This window comes from Trematomus bernacchii, unplaced genomic scaffold, assembly GCF_902827165.1.
Source record: "Trematomus bernacchii unplaced genomic scaffold, fTreBer1.1, whole genome shotgun sequence".
In the NCBI taxonomy this organism is placed as follows: domain Eukaryota; kingdom Metazoa; phylum Chordata; class Actinopteri; order Perciformes; family Nototheniidae; genus Trematomus; species Trematomus bernacchii.
In genome coordinates, this window is record NW_022987708.1 from 396,996 (window position 1) to 415,529 (window position 18,534).

An 18,534-nucleotide genomic window follows, 5' to 3' on the forward strand; every position below is an offset into this window, starting at 1 on the left:
TTTCAGAGTTTAGAAAACGTTTATTAAGTGACAGATTAGTCCTTCTTGGCAGCAGCTTTCCTCATGGCAGCCAAAACGTTGCTCAGCTCCTCCCTCTTTCTCTTGGCACGGATGTGAGTGCCAATCTGTGGAGGAGAGAGAAACATTAGACTCAACACTACTACATAGAGAAAAGGCTCAACCCTCTAGCCTACTATCAGCACATGCTACAGACCAATACAAGCTCTGCAGTAGATTGTACCGCTGCATGTACAAGTTGCTCTGTCACAGATGTAATGAACATGCTGCTGTGGCTGTGCAGCAGCGCTCTGACTTGACAAACACTAACTTACCCTCTTCTTAATGAACTTGAGGGCTCTCTTGTCCTTGGACACCTTGAGCAACTCCATGGCTCTCCTCTCATATGGAGCAAAGCCACACACCTCACGGATCATGTCCCGGACAAACTTGCTGTGTTTGGTCAGACGCTGCAGAGGAAAGAGAAAGCTTTAAAACGACAGATCCTTTCAAATTATACAGGAATCGTTGCAATGGACATCTGTTTATACAGATATTACATATTCTGCAGAAAATCAATGCGAGTAAATCATGCTTTACAAAAATTGGATTTATAAGCTTTGACCCGCGACTTGAGAAGTTGACTTTTGACCATCTTATCAGACATTGTAGGGAAAAGAGGACTCTGCCCTGAGCTACATCTCCGAAACTCTTCTGTTCTTTAGCAGCCTGGCATTGTCTTCGCCATGTATGGACAGATTGTCCCCAGGCTTTAGAGGTGGCTAGTTTTAGGAAAGTTACATTTAGGGCTTATTGGATTAATCTGGAACTGCATGTAGTAGCATTTTTAATTTTTGAAAGATTATGATTAATTATGGCAAAAATCATAATCTCGATTATTTGGGTCAATAATTGATATCACGATTATTAAAAACGATTATCCATTTACTTTGAAAACATCAATTTATTACATTTGAACAGTATTTTTTTAACAGTTGATTACCCTGAACCTTAAGTGTAATTCAACTGAAAAACCAATACAAAATAAAATCATTTTATTTCGATTACGTTGTTTTCGTAATTGTTGCAAGCCAAAATCGTAATTGCGATTAAAATACGATTAATTGAGCAGCCCTATATTTAAGCATTCATGATTCAAACAGGGAAAAGTTGCATTTTGACTCTTGCAGTGGGATATGCACATAGGATGGAAATCAGACTGGTACTAGAGATTATTTAAAATATACATTAAAATGTCAGTTATGTACCTGTTATATTAGGCTAATAAAAATGTCCCACAGCCAAGGTTTATCTATTTAAATTGCTTGTTTTTGTCCTAAAAATCAAATGCATGTATTCTGACATCATGAAGCCTGATAATGCTTCTCATAGTGCCAACATGTCTTAGGTGAGCAAAAAAATTATTGATGGCAAATAATCCATTAATTTTGGATGGGACAGGGTGGAAGAAGTATCACATTTTAAATAGACTGGCTTGATTTGCTGTCAGATATTCAGCATCTAATCAGGACATGGATCAGCTTGTAACTTGTGAAATTACATGTTGTCTTGTTACAAACTGATCTCAGACAAGCACATTAAGCATCACACTCCTAGTGAGGTCTGGAGTGCTTTAGTAATAGCAGTAATGTATTAAATGTGAATACAGGCAGTCAGCATCAGAAACTCACCCCACGCCGGCGGCTGTGTTTGGGGGCAGTCACATTTTTGGTGACTGGGTGGCCCTTGTTAAGGCCAACAGCCATAGGGTAGCGGATAGCCATTTCTGCAGGAGATGAGAACATTTAAAAATCAGTCACAATTGATACAACTTTTTCCAGACCCATTTAAGCAGCAACCACATGTTCAACAGTCAACAGAAGCACTTCCGCTGGTGCAGATATAACGCTTTATGTTTTCAGAGTTAGCATGCAGTGCTAACGTTAGCGTAACAGAACCGGGTGGACATACAGGTGAAGTTACATTACACTTTACCTGAGAGAAATGTTTCTAAAAACACGTCTCAGTACAAAATGTACCGTGTAGCTCCTATACGTGTTATGCAATGAGGTATAGAGATCGCTTTATGCACAGAATGAACACAGCTGTGGGGCTTACGAGTCACTGACAGGGATTCCATTTTTCCTATCTTTCACTTGTTCTTGTGACAAAAATAATGCCTACAGATGTTAGATACGTTCTATATGTGTCTATAGTTTCACTGTGTCCGGTGGAAAAGGACGGATGGTAAAGATTATACGTGGATTTTGGCAGATAGTTGTCAACATTTAAATCTTACCTGCTGTCTATGATGGCGGTCAGACCGGAAGGACTGTGGAACGAGAAAGGCGGGGTAATGACAGGTCTGACCCGGAAGAGACGTCTGCGGCAACAGAGCACTGCCCCTATCGGTCTGGATGAGTTACTGCTGTTTAATCAGTCTTTTGCTTTATTTATTTTTGGTATTAATGCTGTGATATTATATTATCATCCAGTAAAGTTCATGTATCTGAAAATAAAACACATCTGTTTTTTATATATATCCCTTTCATGCATGAATTATGAAAACCTCAGTCAGGATCTTTTTACCAAGTGTTATTATTGCTCTTGGGGCATGAAAAACAAGATTTGACAATTTTTTTTTTTTTAATCTATTTTTTTAAAATAGATTTTTATATGTCCACTCAGGTGGACAGTATGCGTTCAGGGTTTGAACTGAAAATATGTAAATTTGGAAAAAATGATAAATAAAGATGTGCAAACTTAAAATTACATTATAATAACATAAGTATATTGATTTACGGCGCAAAAAGATATTGCAGATGAAATATTTTCAAGAATAACCAGGGCCAGGGGCCAATTTGAGGCCCCACGCACAGTTATTTGATGAGTGCTAGTGGAGCCTCGCAGTGGCGAAACCGTGCCGCGCCACCCTAATTGCGCCACATAAGCGCATAGGTGCGCCTCAGATGAGGCCCCCCTCCGCAAGGTGTGGCCCCCTCCACAAGGTGAGGCCCCACACAGTCTGCGTGATCTGCCTGTAGGGAGGGATGGCCCTGGGTACAGCAGCAGCAGTACCAGTATGAATTGTAGTTGAAATATAGCCAGTGATGCATGACGTCCACTGTAGTGGACAGGTGGTTAATCATGATTTCCTGCAAACATAAAATCAATACTTTGATAATTTATGGATTATATGATTCCTTAGTTGTTACTTGATGTCACCACATTTTTTATACCTGCAGGGAGCACTTTCCATGAAAGGATTGGCAAGATATAGATTCCGATTTATCATATTGCAGGTTGTGGTCCAGTTCAACACTACAAGGTCCATTCTTGTTTTGTAGAAAAGAATAAGAGTTGCTCCAATATTTTGTATTTCATTTCATATCAGTATTACAAAATAAGGACAGGTCAGTGGAAATTATTTCAATGTTATGATTAAAGAGCTCATCACTATTACACTATAACTAAATATTTTGGGAAATACTACTGAAAGCTATACGTATTATATGTAGGTAAATGAAAGTCTCCTATGAACTACCTCGGAAAAAATGTCAGTAGTTCGAGACAATGCATGCATTTGATAAACACATTAGTTTCCTTAAAATGTCCTTTTCCACCAGGCAAGTAATTTCTTTGGTATTCCGGTCTTGACTTTGTTTCACTTAACACTAATTCCTTGGGGGGAAACAACTAGTTATCAGTATTTGTTCAGTCATGAACACCTTACTGGGTTATAGCTTTTTCCATCACTAAATTGCTTCCCATTTTGTTTTAGACTTTGTAACTGTAACTAAAAACAGGAATTTACTTACAAATTGTAAGTAAATTCCAGTTTTTTGAGAAGTGAGATGTCTGTAACTTATCAAAGCCTTGTAAAGGATTATATGAGTGAAGGTAATGTTATCTAAAGGTTAACACCGTCGATTTGAGTTTTTTTGAGCAAAAATAAAACATGAAACATGAAACATAGGACCAATGGTTCATTTTGCGGCTTCATCCCATATCCGATACATACAAAATACGATACTAGTACCAGAGATATGTTGGGAGACCTAGTCCAATCTTCCAGATGCAGGTCAAACTCACCCACACTAACTCATTCACACAAAGAATCTGGAATAGGCTCCAGTATTGTAGCATGATCCCTGAGCACTACTAGAAAAAATAATAATGGAACCAAATGTGTACATTGTCCATGCAAGGGGGAAATGAGACAAAGAACACGAACCAAGTACAGATTAGGATGAAACCCTCAGTGGTGCTGGCCGCGGACGGCAAAGGAGCAGGACAGCTGGATCAGGTTAAAGTTCAATTTACATTAAAGGTCCCATGTCATGCTTTTCCAGTTATTACCCGTCCCCATGTTATGAAGGTTTTTCTGCATGTAAACGGTCTGCAGAGTCACAAACCCTCAAAGTACACCCTGTATTGAGTAAAACTCTAACACAGAAAATACCTGTCAATGCTGTCCCAGAACGCCTCGTTAGAGATTTTTCTTTTTCCATTTATTGCTTCCTGGGTATGGTGACGTGCCCATACCCAAATGGACCCATTGGTCCAAATGTACCAATCCGTGGAGCTCCTCACACACACACACTCTCTCAGCGGCGAAACTGTGACACGCTGGGGGGGGGGGGGGGGGGGGGGGGTGTGCTATAGTGGAGCCTCGCAGCGGCGAAACTGTGGCGTGCTTACACTCTAGGTGCGCCGCGTTTGGGGGTGCGGGTGCTAGTGGAGCCTCGCAGATGGGGGTGCTGCAGCCCCCTCAGCAAAAAAAACTAAAGTCTGATTTAAGACTTGATTATATTTCACATCATTAATCCAGATCTGTAAAGTAACTAATGATATTGAATAAATGTGGTGGAGTAAAAGTACACCATTTAACTCTAAATTGTAGTGGAGTAGTTCAAAGTACAAAGTAGCAAAATATTGAAATGCTAAAGTAAAGTAGAAGAACCTCAAAATTGTACTCAAGTACAGTAATCTAGTAAATATACGTAGTAACTTTACACGACTGGTTTTGCCCAAGTGTATATATATACACATATAAAAATATATGTAGGCTATGTTTAAATATCTATAGAATAGTGTTAGAAATGTATGTAGGCTATGTTTAAATATCTATAGAATAGTGTTAGAAATGGCTCTTCAAAATTAAATGGTAACATTTTGTTATTCTCCTGATATAGGCCATTTCTCTGTCAATTTCAGGTTGTGTGGTTATTATCTCCACACTGAGCTGTATATCTCCATATGACATTATAGTGCACAATGTTCAAAATGTACCGTACATTTTTTTAAATAACAGCATTTGCCCTCGGGGAAACCAAACTGAAGCGAGAATGTGTGCGTGTGAGCAATGTTGTGAGCGCGCATGCCTTCTCCCATCAGCCATTGCGAGGCAGGAAGCGTCCCTTGCTTTTGGCGCGGTCTTGAGCGGTGTCGGCCATCTTGGACTCATACCAGTGTTCCAGCCAGCAGGTTAGGTTACACTGAGAAGTGCATGAGCGCACCACTCATTGATTGACCTCCCGTCTTTGAATAAGAAGACAAACTACTTTTGCGTCCCTGTTTAACGACGAGAGCAGATACTTTTGTTTTGTATTGTTCCCGGAGTGTAAAAGAAAACTCAGGCTTTTAAAAGAACCGTAATGGCGACCGCTACCCCGAGCCGTGAAGCCGGCCGCCCGGCGGCCTCCACTCCTCTCTCGCCGACAAGGATCTCCCGCTTACAGGAAAAACAAGACCTGCAGCACCTCAACGACCGGCTGGCCGTGTATATCGACCGGGTGCGCTCTCTGGAGCTGGAGAACGACCGGCTGATGTTCAAAGTGTCTGAGAAAGAGGAGGTGACTACTCGCGAGGTGAGTCCAACTACACTGTTCTCCCATTCACAAACACCAGGCTACTCTTCACTCCATCATCCCCCACAGGCAGCCTCTCAGCAGCAGACCGCTTAACCCCAGGGAGTCTAACATGGCCACCAAAATCGATAGAAAGTAACGTTATTTATAGTTAAAGCTGCGAACTGTCCATAACAAAAACATGTCAAGTGACTCCAATATCCTGTTCCCAGGAAAATGCACTAAATTCCTATGGGAAGGCCGTAACACTAACTTTGTTAGTGTTAATAACACACGTGTTGCCATATTCCTAATCTGCATGAAACGTAACGGGACCGGGAAGATTGAGCGGGTGGGTGGTTCTTCCCGCCATTCTATAAATATGATATCAGCCATACCTTGTTTTTACATTACCGTCACTTGGTGGCAAACGTACTTACTATACATGTATAATATACAGCATTCAAATGATCAGCAACCAGTTCAGGCAGACCGTGATTGCAGTTTGTCCCCAGTTTCCTCTGTAATATCATCAGTACTGGTGAAGATCAGAGATGTTTTTGATAATGGATGTGTAAAGAGGGTAGGGATCCACCCTTGAAGAGGCTTAGCAATCCTCAGTCAACAGATGTAATATTTACTTCTTAAAGTGTTGTTTACAATGCAGTAAGGATCAACGACAACTACTCCCTTGCTACCGAGGGAGTATGTACAGTAAAGCCAAACTATTTACTTCGTTTTTCTAAGGTAAATAGATACTTGTTTTTGTTGGTTGTTTATTATTATTCTTGTTGTTGGTAGTTCTGCTTGCTTTTCTGGTTGTTGTTTTGTGGTGATGAAAAATAAATAAAGTTGGATAGAAGTTGTAGGTACATATGTATAATAAGTCAGAACAGCTGAGGAATCCAGTCTTTCCACCTTCACGTTAATCTGCCCCAACAACATAACAAGAATGTGTAAAGGCTAACGATATTTGCACATCATTTTTTAATTATATTATTTTTTACTCAAATGTGGTTGGAAAACTGAAAATTGTAATGTTTAGTTTGAGTTCCTAAAGCATCATAATGGATTTCCTTAACAACGTTGCTGTCTCGGTGCTATGATTCATAGATACTGTTGTAGGTCATAAATCCTTTACCTAAATTTAGACAATCTTCTCTGAAATGTTACTAAAATATCAGATTGCATACTGTTAGTAGTTATTAAGAAGTCTGGCATCAAATTGGTTCCTCTGCAGAAGAGGTTTCATTATGACAGTCCTTAAAGTAGTAGGTCAAAAATAATGAATAGTTTATAAGGTTTATTACATCTTCATCAAAACTGTTATAAAAGCGGATGTGGGAATTGAGATCAGTGTTTCCCCTAGGTTTACTGCTTTGGGGGGGTGCTGCCTGAGGAGGGGGGCACATTGGGATATATATTTTTTAAATCCTCTGGAGCAGAGAGAGGAGCTGTGGATTATTGTTATTGATTAGTGCATCAGTGTTTCTTAGGGTCAAAAACACTAAACTCACAACTTAAAATGAAAGCGTTTAGTTTATTTAATAAAAGAGCACATGTTCAATGTGAAAAGTGACAGTAGATATAGATTAGTTGCAATTTGGTTCCAAATAAATTAAAAAAAATATATATATATCTTTTTTCTTTTCTTTTTTTAAACACCTTGAATTTCAGGGGGGGCGCAGGGCTCCGTTGGCGGGGCGCAGCGCCCCTCCAAGACAATGGTAGGGGAAACACTGAGATGAATTATTTGGAATATAACTTTACCTATGGCATGAAGCTTCATAGGCTGACAATGGCATACATCTGATCTAATGGTGTATACTGAAGTGGGGTAGTAAACATACTGCTAGATTGCATAAAAACAGGGTTTATCAAACTGTTAAAAGTTTAAAAGAAGATTTTGAGTTATTCTGTTTAGTTATACATTTTGAGAAGTGTGCTTTTCTTGTAGAAATGTGATAATTTGCCAAAAATTGAATTTTTTCTATCCTTCTGTTGATTAATTTGAAATAAAAGAAGAGCATAGTTTGGGTGGCCTTTAAACTACCATGCAGAGTGTAGAAGGGGGGGGGTGTAGGGAATGGTAATGTTTTATATTTATCAACGGTGGTAAAATTCCTAAATTGCATAAAGAATTTCAGAACTGATGTTCCAACAAGCGCACGTTGATTTCACTTTACAAAAAGAAATTGCGCAAGGTTCTATAAATCTCATTATTTTTAGGCGTGTTTACATTTCATAATACGCACCTAGGGGCTGTGCAATTTTTTTTGAATTGTCATCAGAATTTCAACTTAAAAGTCTGCAATAGTCTTGCAATAAGGACATTTTATCAGTTGCATTTAAAATAAAAAATGTTAACCTCTTTCAACGGTCTTCTTTGTAATGGTGGCTTTTGTGTTTGGTTTTTGGTAAACTTATATTTTAATTGAACAGTATACCGAAATACTTAACTTGCCTGTCTTTTATTTCAAACAGACCTAACATTTTCAAAATCAATTAACTACCGTAAGCAAATGTCTGGTGATCATGTGATCGCAGCCAAATTCTGCAGTTACAACTTCACTCTCCTCCTCAATCAACCAAATCAAATAAATGAACATTAGGGGTGAGCTAGATTTGCAAGAACAGCTACCAAAGTGGCAATATTACCTAATGTCTCCCAGTGGACACATGTATACCTTTTTTAATCTATTTGAAATAGTATTTAAAAAATGTTGTCAGACAATGTTGATGTTAGGATTGCCACAAAAAACGATGCTCTGTCGTTTTAACGTAACAGCAGAGTGCCTCTCTCTCTGTTTCCCTCAAGTGTGTGCGACTGTCAGTTGATCAACAGGTTAAGGATGAGGAGAGCAACGGGAGTTTGTCCCCTAGTTAATTCATCATCAAAATGCTCTCTAGAACAGTTTTCTTTAAAAAAAACTAAAAACTAAAATGGTTTGCCAAATGTTCTTAAGCAGAAGTAAAGTGTAAGTGTGGGAAACACTGGACTGACAGACCTGTGGCTGGTAATTTAATTTAATTTAATTTCAAACCTTTATTTATCCAGGTGTATCCCATTGAGATCATTGATCTCTTTTTCAAGGGAGACCTGCTCAAGTAGGTTCCACATGAAACATTAAAACATAAACAGAACAACAAAAAGGACATCATACATACTAATGACAGATTAATGGGTGGAATGAGAGTTCCTCTGCTGACAGTGGTATTTAAATATGTCCGTCACATTGCCCCACCCACTGCTCCGAAAACTACTTTAAGTTGGCTTCCCCATGAAACACTTAAGATCACATAAGGTCAGTGGCAAAAACACCCTGCAGCTGTAAAGGCCGTGTTGAAAAGCAGCCTGCAGTGTCATTACGCCACTTTATCAAATTAGCCTGACACGGCTATTCTAGGCTTTCAACTGTGAACTAAAACCAGACATCAGGAGATCTGTTTATCAGAATGGGCTAGATGTTTTCTTTATGTTTGTCTTGTTCTAATGTTTGTACCCAGGACTCACTGGAAAGCAATAATACTACAGATTAGAGTATCCCTTTTTACCCAGCCCTGCCATTTTTAACAAGTTTGTGTTCCTCTGTTTAGGTGAGCGGCCTGAAGGGTCTGTACGAGGCAGAGTTAGCCGATGCTCGGCGGGTTCTGGATGAAACCGCTAGAGAGAGAGCCAGGTTGCAGATAGACCTGGGCAAGGCTCAGGCGGACCTGGAAGAAGCCACACGCAGGTGAGAGGATGCATTTTTACATAAGATGCATTTATAATCGAGGTCTGTGGGTTGTTGGAAGATATAACTAACCTTCCTTTCTCTGTCCATGTGTTACAGTAACAAGAAGAAGGAAGGCGATCTTGCTGCAGCCGTGTCCAGAGCCAATGGTCTGGAAGGCCAGCTGAATAAGAGTGAAGCATCTCTCGCTACCGGTATGAGCCAGAACAACGCTCTGACCTCTGAGCTGGCTGATGTTAAGAGCCTGCTGGCTAAGGTGTGTACAGCGAAGGGCAAACAAGAAAGGGTTAAATAGTCTGAAGATAAGCTGAGTTTGTTTTGCATGAAAGATGGTGCTTCAGTACTCTCCTAAAATGTTAAAACATTTTATCCAACCCAACTGGAAGTAAGTGGAGTCAATAGAGTGTAAAAGGACAGCAATTGTGTAGAAAGGTTGAGAAAGTGCTGCTGTGCATTCCTAATCAGTGAAGGCACCTACACATCTTAATGTAAACTGTTTATGAAGACTGAGAGCAGAGAGTCACCACGTGATGACATCATTTACTCTAACTGAAATCAAGTGAAATATCTCCAGAAAAAGGTTGTTTTTAAGTGAATAAGTCCTCTTGGAAAATAACAAAGCAGATTCCGTATCAGTAACTGACACCACACGTCTTACCTACTGAGAGGAGCAGACATCTTCCAATGTTTCCAGGTTTCCTCCCACAGCCTGATCATGATGACTCACTTTCTTAAACCCTTTGTTGAGTTTCTATGTGCTAACATGTCTTATAGGCAGAGGACAGTCATGCTGTTGCTAAGCGCCAGCTGGAGGCAGAGACTCTGATGCGCGTGGACTTGGAGAACCGCTGTCAGTCGCTGAGTGAAGATCTGGAGTTCAGGAAGAGCATGTTCGAAGAGGTAAGGGCTGTTTGGGGAGAAATATCCACAAATCATGTTCATAATCAACTTATATAGCGTGTGTTTTACTCATTATTCCAATGGAAATGAATGATTCATTCTCTTTTCAGTTCATCTCACGACAGTAAGAGTCCATGCAAACTAGGAAAACACTGGTCAAATAGCAACAAAAACTAAATTCCTGTGTTTATTAAAACTAACTATCTATTGAAAACCAACCATTTTGTTTATATATATATACACTGTGAAGGTTGATCATTGTGTTTAGAAGAGAATGGAATTCCTAATAGAGTCACATGTGCAGATATTTAATGATGAAATGTCGCTGCCTGTGTTCAGGAGGTGCGTGGGTCGCGGCGCCGGCAGGAGCACAGGACCGTGGAGGTGGACTCTGGAGTCAAACAGGACTATGAGTTCAAACTGGCAGAAGCTCTACAGGTAAGTCAGAGTAACCGCTGTCATGTCTAGGAAACATAGAATCATCAGTAAAAAAAAGAATACAACTATGGGGTTGACTTGAATATATAAAAACCCACTATACTATTGATCGGCAAACACCAAAAAGCGCCAATCACATTGCAGATGCAAAGCAGTGAAGGCAATGAATTTCCCTCCGTGCAATGCAAAAAAAATGTGTGGAATGTAAAATCTGTCATGGGGAATGCTTTCACACGTTATGGAACATTCAGTGTGCTGAAGGAACAGCACTGCAACTAGGATGATCTTTTTGCTCTTGCATGTTACCTAACAGTCTGAGCTTGAGTCTTGAAGACAACATTCTGTCTGATGTCCTACATTTTTTTATGAAAATGTTTCAAATTCCAGTCAATCAACAGATCTCCATTTTTATTTAGCCCTTTGGTCAGATTGTCCTTTGTTGTTCCCAGAATTGTTAATATAGAGGCATCACAAGCTTCCAACACACAAAATAGTCTTCTCTAGAGTGCGAAATAGACCGCAACAACACGCTTCTGTTGTTGAATCCATGCAATAATTGCTGTGTACTATGAACCAGACATAATGCGTGTGTGATCCATCAGGACCTGAGGAGGCAGCACGATGAGCAGGTCTCCCTTTATAAAGTCGAACTGGAGCACACCTTCCAGGCCAAGGTGAGAGGACAAATCATTTTCCCTTTTGATCTTTGTGTGTCTGAGTTTTGACTGGCGCCTCACACTGCCTTTCTTGTTGTGCCTTTAGCTGGATAATGCCAAGATGTCCTCTGAGATCAATGACAAGGCGATGGGAACAGCCAGAGAGGAGGTGCAGGAGTCCCGGATGAGAATAGAGAGTCTGGGATATCAGCTCAGTGCCCTGCAGAAACAGGTATTGCTTTATGATCACACACATCAGATCCTTGTGCCAATAAGCTTCATACATGTTATTGCTGAGTGACTTCACAAATTGATGGTTCTGCTGTTTGAAATTGTAGGCAGCCGCCTCAGAGGACCGCATCAGAGAGCTGGAGGAGATTCTGTCCTCAGAGCGAGACAAGCATCGGCGCACCATCGAAGGGAAGGAGCAGGAGATGAGCGAGCTGAGGGAGAGGATGAACACTCAGCTCAGCGAGTACCAGGAGCTGCTGGACGTCAAGCTCGCCCTGGATATGGAGATCAACGCATACAGGAAACTGCTGGAGGGAGAGGAGCACAGGTACACACACATACACACTGCAATAAGTGAAAAGGCTAAATGTTGTTGGAGATCAAAAAGTGAGTTTCCTTCAGGTAGCATCTTTGTTATTAAGACATGATACCAGATTCAAAGGCTTAAGCACTGCTGACTGACTGCTCTGCTGCTTTCAGACTGAAGCTGTCCCCCAGCCCATCGTCCCGAGTCACCGTTTCCAGGGTCACAGGATCTTCCTCCTCCCGCACCAAAAGGAAGAGACTGGAGATCGAGGCTGCCGATGTGTCTGAGGCGGGAATAGAGGGCCAGCTGCTGGTGTCAGAAGAAGCCACAGCCAGTGGAGCAGTCACCATTTCCCCCACTGACATGGACGGGAACGCAGTCACTCTCACCAATGATTCTGAACAGGTGGGCATACACACCAACAACAAAAAGACGCAGTCAATTCATATGAAGGTTAGGATAAAAGGTTGGCTGTTAAAGGTTCGAGTTTGTTAAGCTTTGTGCTGTGTTTTTTTTATTGCAGGACCAGCCATTGGGCAACTGGAGGTTGAAGAGACAGGTGGATGAAGGAGACGAGGTCATCTACAAGTTCTCCCCAAGGTTTGTCCTCAAGGCTGGACAGTCAGTCACGGTGAGTAGAAGAGAATGAGTGAGTGCTGTGTATAGGTTAAAACTGAGGTCATTTAGCTTTGTTTCTCTCATGTGTAGAGTGTTCAGCTAACTGTGTCATAAACAAATTAATCATGCAGTCATTCAACATAACTCGCACTAAAACGACATATTTAGACTCCCTTCAACACAAATGAACTGCGTAGTCAGTGTTGCAAAAAAAAAAAAAGAAGCAACAAGCCTGTAACATTAGGCGCATTCACACCAAGTACTTTGCCGTATTTAGTGCCGGCACTTAGTGCCCCGGCACTTATTACCCCGGCACTTATTACCCCAGGGCATTTAGTACAGATCGCATTCACACCGGAATAAATTCCCTGAGGGAAGATTACGCAAATGAGCCGCTGACGTCACTTCGTCTTCTTCTGCTTTGGGTTTACTGGCAGGCCGCAAACAACTTCACGGCGTATACTGCCACCCGGAGTCCCCGGCCGGAAGTCCCCGGAGTTGGGGACTGGCTTCAGTAGAAGCTGCTGGGACTCCCAGCAGCTTCTACTGAAGCCTTCCGAGTAAATCGCCAGAACACCGACACCTCCTCATCTCCACCGCTCCCATGTTTTATTTTGTGTTGCCATAAGTTAGTCTCTCTGCGTTTGTGCGCTGGGCGAATGATAATGCTAATAATGCTAATGCGAGGATAATAAAATGGCGGCTCTACAAAACATTTCAGAATTGTACGGGGCGTGGTTTGCAATTCGCCCAGCCAATCAGAACTGGGGCACTTTTTTCCCCCAGGAAAGTACCATCTCTCAGCAGGCACTAAAAATGGGGGTAAAAGTTCCCGAGATTAAGTGCTCTTTTTGGTGTGAACGCGAAATAAGGGGTACTAACGGAACTAAACGCGAAAAGTACGGTGAAAAGTACTCCGGTGTGAACGCGGCTAATGATAACGCCATTGAAAGCACCCACTGCTTGTTTTATAATGCATAAATAATCTGCAATAATATCTAACAATCAACATTTGAAGTGAAGTATATAGTGAAGCAATATACACAAGCTTTACCATTAGTTCTGTTAGAGTTCCCGTTAGCCGGTAATTACCGGACTATGACTGGTAAAATATGCTGAAGACCGGCAAATCTAAATCTCTCCGGTCAAAATGTCCGGTCAAAATAATTTTCCCTTAGCGCAATACCGCATCAGTTGCGCCACTTATGTGACCGACAAGAAGAGTATATGACAGACAAGAAGAGTATGTGACAGACAAGAATAGTCAATTCTAATGTCTAACACTTAATGTGGAGAAAGAGATGTCCTGTATGGGTTGATTGTGCGTTGATCTGTTGGTAATGCCTCGGGGTTCCGGTGGGCATGTAAACAAATGCATAATGCTGCGCTATACTTTGTGGCCTCACCCGGTTGCATAGCGACACTTATTGTTTAGGGGTCTTTTAATAAGCAGGTAGTCATATCATTAGCTAGAACTAGCTAGATCTGATCGATATGGACATAAACGCGAGTGAAGTCTAATCTGACGGGAGAGAGAGATCAGCTGCTGCTGACAAGTCGACACGCATCTCTGCATGATCACCTGCAGCGGTGAGCGGAACAAAACACACACTTCAGGTTAGAACATCACACGTAGCTATTTTAATTACCTCTCAAACTACCTAAACTAGTTATAGATATGTTTAGTTTTACTGTCGGGTCACTCATTACTGGATCCGCGAGCTGCATGATACTGACGGGCTGTCAGGAGAGGGAGAGAGCGCTCCGTTTATTATTCCCGCGTTTTTGTAAGTTACTGTACACTTTTGAATAATGTAGTTAATCTACTATAATTAGTTTGTTTAATATCGAATCATATCAATTTGTTATAAAACTCAATAAATAACAAAGAAGACCTTTGACCGGCACTTTTCTCATTTTGTCCGGAAGATTTCAACTTTAACGGACATGTTAGGAACTCAGGAACTCTGAGTTGTGTATAAGAAACAAAATTACAAACAACTTGTTTGCTCATGCACACATTCCAGCTCTCTCCTTAGAATGACACTGCTACATGGTAACGTTTTATGTACAATATATTAATCACATTTTTATTGTGTGACCTAATACGATAGTATTGAAACATTTGCTTCAGCAGTCTTTACAATGTGTACAGCATAGGACAATCAAGCTGTAGATTAATTGAGTTAAGGCCCGGACACACCGGGCCGATTTTCGGCCGTCGATAGATGTCTGGCCGTCGATAAGCGTCCTGTCGCCCTACTCAGATTGGTGTGTGTCGCACTGTTGTGTCTTTTCGGCCGTGCCGACACCTTCCGCCGCCGTCAGCCAAAGAAATCACTCTGATTGGCTGTTCAGCTTAGCGAATCAGTGCATGAGAAGCGAAACGGAAGTGGAGAAGGCACACACAGACGGCTATTATTTTTCATTTTCCAGTACTGCACTAAACATGTTTTCGATTATAAGTCGTTATGTGAAACAGTTTGTGATGGACGAGAGTGAAAATGGAACGCACGCTATTTGTTGTTTGTATATATCACGCAGTCTGTCTTCCGGTTGCCTCTTTTGAATGACGAATATACACTACCGCCGCTTGCTGGTAAGGAGAGTTATTGCCACTCACGCATGCGCAGTGCGTACGTGCTACTTGGCCGTCGGCTGAAGTCTTTGCGGTGTGTTCCAGTGCGACTTTTTGGCCAATACGCAGGAGACGTGAGGCGACACAACAATCGGGTCCGTCGGGACGTGTTCTTTGGTGTCAGTTTGGTGTGTGGGGGCCTATAGACCAGAGACATAGAACACCTGTCTAGGTTTATGTCCCTGGTAAAAGATGCTTAAAGTATGGATGATATGATTCAAAGTGAAAGTGTGGTGATCATGATGTATTCTTCTGTAATATTTCCCAGGTGTGGTCTGCTGATGCCGGCGTGGCCCACAGTCCACCAACTGACCTGCTGTGGAAGAGTCAGACTTCCTGGGGCACAGGAAATGACATCACCACCACTCTGGTTAACGGCGATGGCGAGGTAAACATATCCATACCTCTGTGTGTGCATGCGCTCCACATGTGTTATCCATCGCTGAGTCTCATGTGTGTTTGCTGACTGTCTGTCTTGCAGGAGGTGGCCACACGTAGCGTTACCAAGGCTGAGATGGAGGTGGAGAACGGAGAGGAGGAAGAGGAGGAGGAGGAGGAGGAGGAACAGGGGGTGAGGCAACTCAACACTGTTTATGAACCCTGTTTGTTTTTAAAGTACAAGTTTTTTTTTTAACTCATCAAATTTGAAATATGATCTGAACCTTTTTTTTCTCCCCGCAGGGCAAGGCGTCGCAAAGAGAGTGTGCTATCATGTGAGGCCTTCCTCTCTGTTGGCTTTCACTTCCTTTATTCCCTAGAGCCACTCCAAACCATCCTATCAATTACGCCTCATCAATACGTGTTTTTTTATTCTTCAAGAAAAATATAAGAATTTTTGGACTAATGGACTCTTTTTACTGCCCTCTGTTTCTCTGGACCTGTTTTTAATGAGACATTTTCTTAAATATTACTATCAATGCCAACATCTGACGATCCCAATGTTGAGTCAGACTGATTAGTCCCATCATTCTCTACATGTCTCTACATGTCCTTCATTCAAAATATGTTACTGAAATCAACTCAAGAGAAAGGAGCTGGGCTGTAATGCCCTACAGATTGATGAATTTATAACTTTGAATAGACGAGCAACTTTTAATTGGATCAAGCTGAACAGTTTTGCGTGTTATTTGTACTGTTACAGATAGATTTCCTCTGACATTTTTATTGATGTCTTCCATATTCAGTCAATATCAAAATATTAACTATTTGAATAGCATACAAAACACGACTCAGAGATTGAAGAAGTTCCCATTCATGGGGAACACATTGTCTACATAGAATGACAGTTGAAATTAGGGATCAATTGAAATGAAATCCCTAAACCAGAATGTGTCCCAAGTGTTTGACATGAGCTACTGTCTCACGTTAGAAGGAAAAGTGTAACGCTCCTACAGCAGCTTCCTCCTGACCCACAGCCCCAGTTCAATGTGCTGGGTCATGTTGGCTCAGTGGCAGCCCAGTATAAATGTGCCCTGCCAGTTAGTATCATGATCTTTACAAACATTTATTGTATGAAAACCTTTAGTGCCCACTCGGATCTGCTTCTTTAGCTTTCGAGTTCAACAGGCTGAAGCAGCTCTTGTAATGGTGTCATGTGTTATCAGTAGAGAAGGCTCTATGCAGCTTCTCAATGACAGCTCCCGGTCATGTGTTCATATTTAGTAATACACTGCTTCAATCATGTTGGCTCAGACAGCACCATGACTGCAGGTCTTACTGAATGAATGTGCTTAAAGACATCATTGTACACAGGGTGAAGGATGAGAGCAATTCTTCCAGTGTATGAGGCCAGTTCGCCTCTATTCTCTTGTTTTTGTAAAAGACTTGCTCTCACACCTCCCGTGCCATCTTGGGGAAACTCTTTTTGTGTGTGCTTTTCATTGCTAGTTATTATTTTTCTATAGAGGGCTTGTAACCAATTTGTTTACACAAGATATTTCATGTACTTTTTAGGGATGATTAAGGTTAGGCTTGAGTTTATTACCTTCAAACATATTTCAGGATTGCGCTGAAACTATTATGAACACTACTCTGCGGTGTTGTGCTTGGCCGTGTTAGACTAACTGACCGAATTGATTATTCTCTGAAATATGACGCTTTTTCAGTCCCTCCAGGAAATCCTTTAATTTAAGCTTATTCAAACCATAACTTAATTTAATTACAAAGCTTTTCCTAAGAAAGTGCTATTTTGACCAATCATTGCAATTTTGATAAGTTGCGTAATGAAGCTTCAATCTCAAGATAAGATGTATTTTGATAGTTATTGTTGCATATTAGTAGGCAGTTCGTAGTTAGAACTTAACTAATCCGAATTCAGGAAAATAACATTATTTAAAAATAGGGACAAGTGATGCCTTCAGGAGCTTTTTATAGAAAACCTGTTCCTGGAGGGACTGTCACATGACTGGTCAATATGTGAGTGATGTGATATTTCTAATGAGGACATCATTTAACCTTGTATTGTTAATGTGGGGAGGGTGGGGGCGGGGGCATGCCAAATGTGAGTTTTCATTAAAGATGAACTTGTTGAACTACTTTTTGTACACAATAAATGTTTTACATATACAGACTTGATGTTACGAGTGGTTATTGATAAACAAGTGACTGAACTGCCAAATATTGCTCATAATATGCTAACAGCAAGAACTTCTCGCTTAGACAAAATATTTAAAAGGAAAGCTGAGTGATTTGAAGATGAGAAAATAACAGCGCTTATATTTGTTTATAGTACTTCGTAGTGCGTTAGGTTTTTGTGCATGTAAATGGTCTGCAAAGGCTAGAATCCCATAGTCCCCTCCAAAGGGAGTTTTTCTCCCATACTGCCTGAAATGACTCCTTTGATTACTTCAGTAACATAATGACATCACTATGTAACACTTGAGCTTCTTTTAGCTAGCCCCCCAACACATTGAACAATATGATAGGCTAAGGGGTCACAAGAGAGACGTCCAGCTAACCAATCGGAGCAGACTGGGCTCTGGTTTCAGACAGGGTGAAAAGAGGTGCTGCAGCACAGGTAGAGATACATAAAGAGCTTTTTGAACAATAAAGCATGGAAACATGTCACATAAGAACAAAATACAGTTAGGAAACTTGAATAATGAGCATGATAGGGCGCCTTTTAAGTTATTTGCTAGGTTGAAAATGTATAGTTTTTTTTGTTGAG

At 41.1% G+C, this 18,534-nt stretch overlaps 2 protein-coding genes across 2 annotated transcripts; one reads left to right on the plus strand and one right to left on the minus strand.

Moving 5' to 3' along the window:
• rpl36 (ribosomal protein L36) lies at window positions 1-2,394 on the minus strand. The gene is made up of 4 exons (XM_034140693.1): window positions 2,297-2,394; window positions 1,689-1,783; window positions 333-467; window positions 1-125 (listed from the first exon to the last, which is right to left on the minus strand). Exons 2-4 carry the CDS (start codon window positions 1,779-1,781, stop codon window positions 36-38), a joined length of 318 nt encoding a protein of 105 aa, XP_033996584.1. The 5' UTR covers window positions 1,782-1,783; window positions 2,297-2,394; the 3' UTR covers window positions 1-35.
• A 3,056-nt stretch (window positions 2,395-5,450) lies between these two features.
• On the plus strand, window positions 5,451-17,933 carry lmnb2 (lamin B2). The gene is made up of 13 exons (XM_034140760.1): window positions 5,451-5,867; window positions 9,444-9,580; window positions 9,680-9,836; window positions 10,355-10,480; window positions 10,820-10,918; window positions 11,521-11,592; window positions 11,681-11,806; window positions 11,913-12,133; window positions 12,286-12,517; window positions 12,636-12,743; window positions 15,637-15,756; window positions 15,850-15,939; window positions 16,050-17,933. Exons 1-13 carry the CDS (start codon window positions 5,655-5,657, stop codon window positions 16,083-16,085), a joined length of 1,737 nt encoding a protein of 578 aa, XP_033996651.1. The 5' UTR covers window positions 5,451-5,654; the 3' UTR covers window positions 16,086-17,933.
• The last annotated feature ends 601 nt before the right edge of the window (window positions 17,934-18,534 follow it).